General features: G+C 32.5%; 1 protein-coding gene across 1 annotated transcript in view; it reads left to right on the top strand.

The window, feature by feature from the left end:
- The first annotated feature begins 350 nt into the window (after nucleotides 1-350).
- The window catches only part of Srr (Serine racemase), a 32831-nt gene continuing 25206 nt past the window's right edge, over nucleotides 351-7975 (top strand). Inside the window, exon 1 of the mRNA XM_072535602.1 lies at nucleotides 351-672. Within this exon, the coding sequence (XP_072391703.1) occupies nucleotides 625-672 (48 nt within the window). The 5' untranslated portion in view covers nucleotides 351-624. The remainder of the gene's footprint in view (nucleotides 673-7975) is intronic.

Below are 7975 nucleotides of genomic sequence, written 5' to 3'. Positions count from 1 at the left end.
GAGGAGAGATGGCTTTTATCTTGAATAATATTCTGATCATTTTATTCTTTTTTTTAGAAATAACATCTTCAGTTTATTATTAAATGATAGTCAGCTGAATGCTCCATAACTTTATAAATTACACGTTTTTGTATCTTTTTAAATAAAGATTATAACGAAGTTCTAAATTTTGTACGCCATCTCTCCTAGAATTACCCTAAATGTTTGATATTAATTTGATTAAAAATTACTACACCACTGTAAACTATTTTTTTAATAACGTAACAATACGTATTACAGTAAGGTAATCATAATCTTTAGCAGATAAGGAAATGTATAAATCAAGCAACCACTCATAAAACTGCTCTTTGTCTACCAATTATCAAATTATCGAGAAATCCATCCAAAAACACATTAAAATGCGTTAATAATTCCTACAATTATAAAACTATTATGGTAGTGCCTAGCATTTATTCAATCCGAAATAAAAATAAAACTTTATCTTTCACAAAACAAGTGATAACTCTGCGAGGGTCAAGAAGACGTTTTAAGTCGAACTAACTAGTGCATATCAGTGAGTTAGACACTGTTTTGTTGTTGTTGTACTGTGAGTTCTTTTTTAATTTTTCACCAGCCTAGAAAAGCATGGAAAACTACACGAAATCCCCAGATTACTCAGAGGAATCAGAAGGTGTAAGTTATTTTTTATGTTGATATTTACTTGAGCTTGTGGATATATAGGTACATCTGTGTGATATGTAGAGATGTGTGATATATATTTATTGTTTTTAGTGACCTATAAAACGTTCATAGTCTATAAATACTACTGGAAAATTTGAAAATGTTATAATTTAAATAAAATTTTCAAAATTTTGGAAATAAAAGTATGTCGAATCACGACCTTAGTAGGTGCTTCATGACTGAACGATTCTTTGGTTTTTTACTATTAGTAAATGTGAATGTTTCTTTGGTTAAAATATCTTTTGAAAAAGACGTACATTACATACATGATTCATTACATACTACGTTCTCTATTATTAACCTTTCGACTTTAAAATAGGAAGGTCTTGTGAAAATATAAATAAAAGCATACACCGTTCTTAAAAATAGTAGTAGTAAGGAAAAAAAACATTAAATTATTTTTATTATGACAAACAAACCTTAAATATATTTATACAATACAGTAAGGTCTCGTTTTATGCGGTGGATACATTCCACAGAAAAGCATATACAGTATGGTGGAAATGAAAGGAATAAATTCGTTATTTCGTAAACCGGAGACTTTAAGGAAAAATCCTGAAACCCGTCGATTTTTATTTTTAAATAAGCTATTTGTAAGAATAATTTTTATTTTTGACGTCATCTATGTGAGCGTGATGACGTCATTACTAAAATTTTTTAAATAGATAGGGGGGTATTGTAATACATCATTTGAAAGGTCTTTTAAATACCTATTCAGCCATATCAATATGTCTGAGTAATTGATGTTTGTAATTGTTTAAAAAAATTATTAAATATTTATTATTACAATAAATATTTATTAAGTATTGATATGATGTATTATTGACACCCAAAAATAAATTTTATAAAGGCCATCACTGGTAATGAAATGTCTTTTTATCTACTTTTTACCTTTTTAAAGAAACTAGTTACCTTATCAATATGAACATTGATAGTTGGACATTCAAACTTAATTATCTTTCTGTCAAGTGATTAATAGTATTATTGTAGTAAACGTATTCAAAAAGTCTTTGTATTTTTGACCATGAAGCTAACTGAAACGCAACACGGCAAGTAGCATTAGATAATGACATGGACCATTCAACAGTTCTTAAACAGCTAAAGAAGGAAAAGTGGCATCCCTACAAAGTAAGTCTAGTACAAGAACTTATGGAAGATGATTTTGATAGACGAATTGAATTTTGTGACATTATAATGGAACGAAATAACAGAGATCCGATGTTTTTAAAAAAGATTATTTTCTCTAATGAAGCTACATTTCTACTAAACGGTCATGTCAATCGTCAAACTTATCGGTACTGGGCTACGGAAAATCCACACTGGATGCAAGAGTACCGTACTCAATACCCAGAGAAAATTAATGTTTGGGTGGGAATAATAGATAATAGGTGTATTGAACCATACTTTTTCGAAGAAAACTTAACAGGTCCTCGATATTTAGAATTTCTTTAAAATTTCTTGCTTCCAGAATTGAACCGGTTGTTTCCAAACAGAAATGATTTATGGCTACAGCAAGATGGTGCGCCTCCACACTATGCTGTCTTGGTACGCAACTACTTAAACAACGTCTTTCCAAATCGGTGGATAGGTCGAAGAGGAACAATAGAATGGCCGCCTAGGTCACCTGATTTGACTCCTCTTGATTTCTTTTTATGGGGATATTTAAAAAGTAAGGTGTATCAAAAAAGACCACAAAATATTAATGAACTGAAAGAAAGAATACGTAATGAGGTTGTTCAAATAACTCCGGAAGTTTTAGAGAATGTTAGAGAAGAGTTCGCGGCACGCCTTTCTCATTGTATTTTAGCTGAAGGTAAACAATTTGAGCACTTAATTTAGGTTTCGTTGTATTTATTGAATAATACTTAATAAATATTTATTGTAATATTAAAAATTTAATTATTTTTTTAAACAATTACAAACTTTAATTACTTAGACATATTGATATAGCTGAATAGGTATTTAAAAGACCTTTCAAATGATGTATTACAATACCCCCTTTCTATTCAAAAATTTTAGCAATGACGTCATCACGCTCACATAGATGACGTCAAAAATAAAAATGTATTCTTACGAATAGCTTATTTAAAAATAAAAATCGACGGGTTTCAGGATTTTTCCTTAAAGTCTCCGGTTTACGAAATAACGAATTTATTCCTTTCATTTCCACCATACTGTATAAAAAGCCTTGAAAAAGTAGGGATAAGTTCCGTAGCCTTCTAAAATTATATAAAACCAAGACAAAAACAAAAAGGTTCGCAGAAATTAAAAGAAATAGGCGGCATGATAACTTACTTCGAATATCTGATAGAAATTCATACAAAAGCTTAAAAAACTTGTATTCAAAACTAAATTAATTTTATTTTATGGGAAATTATCTATAGCTTTACGAAGTGGCTCAAAATCATCTTCATCATCAGAAGAAACTGTATGCAATAGATATTTGGGGTAAAGGCGATGGATTTTCACAATCGTCATTCTCGTTCTGTGTAGCTCTTCCTTTTCTGACAAAGTAAACAGTGTGTAATTCAACTTTGCGATAATGATGCTAGTAATTTTTAATGTAGCTTACAATACGCTGACATGCAGTTCTGCAGCTCACGTTGTAATTTAAAGGCTCGTTCAAAATTCGGGTCATTAATAAGAAAACAATTTTCTAATTTACTGCAAAGTTGAAGACCTTCTCGAATTAATTTGGCAGTGACTTTCTAGACTTACGAAAGTTTAATCAATTATATCATGCTGGCCAAACGTTTTTCCATGTTTTATTTGTTCTGCATTTAATAGCTTCAGCAGTTCTGAAGGAATTTCATCAATTCCCGGTGCCTTTCCATGTGAGTTCTTGTATTGTTCTAAGATCGTGTAAAAGTTTCTCCAAGTATTCTTCCCATACTTTCTTTTTATCTTCTTTGGTTATGGCAAGATTGCATTCCTCTCATTACATGACCAAAATATTCCAATTTTCACTTCAGGATGGTAAATATTAGTTTTGGCTTCATCTTCAAATAGGACAGAATCATGTAAGTGTGGCTTCATCTTCAAATACTTTCTACTGAATAATATTTTCTAATACCCATTCGCTAAATACTATTCGTTTCTGAAAATCATCATTATTTAATTCTTGGTGTATTTGAATATGTTTATAGAACAGAGTAGTAACTAAGTTCTTCTTTGGCTAGTTTTTATTCGTTTGTTTTTCATAACTTACTGAACCACTACGATTAAACCGATCTTTCAAAGGTATTTTGTCTAGGTTGCCGCCTATCAGGATCAGGAAATCGTTCTTGATAAATTCTAGCTGATAATAGTGCATTTTATTGTATTCTCCCATTATCTAGATCATATTTAACATTTCATAAGTAGTAAAATTCAGTATTGCTAAGTTAGGGTGTACAACCAGGTTATAATATGGATTTGGGAAATCCAAATCACAAATTTAGGAAATGCTCATAATATGAGTATATATGTATAATTTTCATTCAAAACTTTCCATTTGTAAGTACTAAGCTATAACCGACTATAAAATTTAAAAAAAACTTTTTTTCTATTGGGTATAAGCCCGTATGATTGGTTGTATACTTATTTATAGCTTGCTAGTCGGTCATAATATAACATAGCAAAAAATAATTACTAAATTTACTAGACAGTGAGGACCAGCGATAAAATAGTTAGATCAGCGAACGGAGTAAGAAAGTACTTTTAGATAGTAATATAAAACACAAAGAAATCCATTTAAAATTACCAGGAAAATAAGGTTCATTTCCTGTGTAGCAGACGCTTGACTTAGTTACTAAATAAAATGAAAAATGGTACTATAAATGCTATGTATTTACTGCATTTAATAGCGCTACAATTGGGCGTTCTTCTTGTTGTGAATGTGAACTCTGACTATCAGCAGAGTACATAGCCCTTTGTGATATATATCAAAGATTCATTGTTTCGTTGGTATTTGCTTTTGGTTGGTTTTCTCTTTTTCTATGATTTGTTGTCCTGTTTAGATTGATCACCTCTTCAGGACGTGGTTTGTTTTTGTTGGTTTGGTTTTGTCGCTGCATTTGGGCTTACTGGTGGTACGCTTCGTTGGATGTGTATTGCGGTGGACATGTGTCCTCCTGAGGTGGATCCAGGGTGATCAAAGGCGGAAGGGTTGTTGAGCTAAAACGGTCCTTTTCAGAATTTTATTAGTAAAAATATATGGTTATAAATTGACTGAATTAAATAATTATAATATATATTTAAGTATATAAATTGTGAATCGCGTGAGGGCAGCTGTGACTGTATCCTCCACAATAGACAGGTATAATTGTGCAATGGGATGGAGTTGCCTCCAGGATATCAATGTATTCATTAAGAAGTTCGTTGCTGGCAAGGGCCAGCAATTTAGTGGGTGGGAAAGGGAGTTTGCGTTTAGAGCGTCTTTTGAATACATTGCCGACGGATGAGCAAGTGGGTTTCAAGATGTTTTGGGCTCTAAAATTTTGGCGACGGATGGTTTTGATTATGTAATTCTTGCTCAGAGAGGAGAGCCTCTCATGGATGGTCTGGATGTTCGACAGTTGATGAATGAGAAAGGAGGAGAAGTCGTGTCGTTTGTTGTTTACTCTACGCAGGATTGCCCGTTCCAATCCCAGAAGTTGTTGTGTGAAGCGGTGGTTAAACAAGATATGCAGATACCTGCAATGATTATTATATTAAGTATATATTACCATAGGCCATCTTCTAGTATTCCTGCTCACATTATAGGCAGCTGATTTTTGATCAGAACAATCTACACCACCTTGTGATGTAAAATATGATAATATTGGGTTTATTTTTTTCGCCAGTTTCAGAATTAATTCCATTATCTGTAGGTATGTAGGGAGGAGACAGAAAGAACTACTTTGCGTTTTTTTGGAATATGTGATCTTCTTGTAGTGCCTATCCGTTACAGATATTGACGACCATCATGGCAATATGTATTTTGCAAACTACGGCTCTGAAAGATTTGTGGTTGTTGTGTTGAACCACGTACGTAGATTTTTGCGCCAGGAATCCTTCGTCTTCCTGGTACTCGTTTTTACGGTCAGAACTGACCCGCCTGTTTGCAAATTGTAAAAATATGATTGGTTTGTCTCAAAGAGGGATTATTGTTCCCATACTTCTTTATAATTATAGAGGGCGTTGAGCTTACGTTGAGATACGATTTTCATGAGATATTAATTATAATTTTTTTCCGTCACCGTCCATTTATGATCAATTTTAACCCTTAATAAGACATGGGATATAAGGAGAATTAATTTGTTTGTTTATATACTTTTGGTATCTAAAATAGGTAAATAAAACATATTTTTGTTGAAATATAAAATAATTTGAAAAAGTAATAAAAAAATAGTGGTGGGAACTATTTTCCCGTTGTTCTTTAAAAAAATTTTGTAGGTGGGAAATTAATTACCCTTATACAATTTGTGAAACAATTTATTAATTCAAAAATACAAAAATGCATATATGGGTGACAAAACTAATTTAGGTCTCAACTACAGCAGTGTGGAATGATTTAAAACATTGTTTTGGGCATAAAGCTCTTTGACAATAACTACATATAATGTTCGTTCGTTTTTCTTCTTTTTTTGTTGAGCAAAATCTGCATCTTGTATAATTTTTTTGAACATCTGGTAAATGTGGTCCTACATTTCTCAGCCGAATTTCGTCTGGAACACCAAAGTTGCCCGTTTTTTTATTTTTAAATATCACAGGTCGAGATGCCTTTACTGTCACCTATGAGAGCTCTTCCAAGGCGAAGCCTAAAATCCTTGTGAGAAGTATTTTTTTGATCATGAATTCTTGTGTACATAATATATGCATTAATTACACTTGCATCTAAAAGAAAGAAGAACAATCTCATCCACGATTTTCTAGACTTCCTGCTTATGGGATATGATGCCCTAAAGTGGTCAAAGTGATCAACTCCTCCCATGTTTAGTGTATAATCTGCAATAACTTTTGGGCACATTATATCTTTCTTTGTGCCATCTCTTTGTGTACGTTTTATCATGGTTACTTCATGTGGTTGATTAGCAGTTGTAATAACCGTGACTTCTTTGGTATCCAACCACTTTATTGCTGTTATAGGGCCACTGCTGGAACAATAGAATTCATTCTTTCGAAGTTTTTCATTTTTGGTTTGCTTTTTCCTCATGAAATCGGGCAAACCTTTGCGATTAGGTCTAACTGTACCTATAGCATACAGCTGTTTAGCATATAAATCTTCCAACAGTTTGCAACTCGTAAAAAAGTTATCAAAAACAATCAAAGATTTGTGTGGTATATCTTGGCATAATTCAGTTACAACCTTGTATCCCAAGCCATCATTTTCAATGCCTTCAGTTTTTCCAGTATAGATAATAAACTGGTACAGATACCCAGTAATAGCATCACACTTTGCCCAAATTTTATAACCACGCTTAATCGGCTTCTTGGGCATATACTGTTTGATAGAACTACGTCCTTTAAATTTCACCATACATTCATCAATAGAAAATCGACTTCCAGGTTTGGCTTGTTCTTTGAAAACTTCATTTAGTCTATCTATAAATGGTCTTATCTTATACAGTATATCAAAGTTAGGTGAACCTCTCTCTGCAGCTGCTGAATTGTCATTTAGATGGATATTTTCTATTAATTTTTTGAACCTGGTTATTGTAAAAGCTTTGGAGATAACAGGATTATTATAAAAAGGATCACTTGACCAATATAAATCTTTGTCTGGTACAGGGTGCAGTCCCATTAAAATAAAAACACCTAGCAATGCCCTTATTTCTTCTTGGCTAGTGTTTTTGTAATTTTTGCTGTCTTTTTGTACAGTATATAAATTCGTTTGAGCAACAATTTGTTCTATTAGATCACAAGGGAAGAAATTCTCAAAATAAAATATTGGTTGACTTTTATGGGTGAATTGAACATTTGACTGTAACACAGGCTCAAATTTTGGTATTTCTGAAACATCTGTTTCAGAGGTCCATTGTCCAGTAAAATTAGTTAGCGTAACCACTGGACTCTGTTCTACCAAAACACTTTGATTTTCTTGTGGGTCATTCTCAGATGTTCTTTCAGTTGTGGAATTTACGGTTGTAGAAGGAACAATTTCATCAGATTCACCAAGCAATTGCCCAATTCTGCTATCAATAACATCTCCATCGGACTTACCGCAAACAGAAGTAGATGGGGATGGTATAAAAATGTCATCATCATCATCAGTGTCGAGATCAACATCAGACCA

This window comes from Diabrotica undecimpunctata, chromosome 6, assembly GCF_040954645.1.
Source record: "Diabrotica undecimpunctata isolate CICGRU chromosome 6, icDiaUnde3, whole genome shotgun sequence".
In the NCBI taxonomy this organism is placed as follows: Eukaryota; Metazoa; Arthropoda; class Insecta; order Coleoptera; family Chrysomelidae; genus Diabrotica; species Diabrotica undecimpunctata.
Note: the sequence above shows the minus strand (reverse complement) of the source record. Positions and strands in the feature narration are given on the sequence as shown.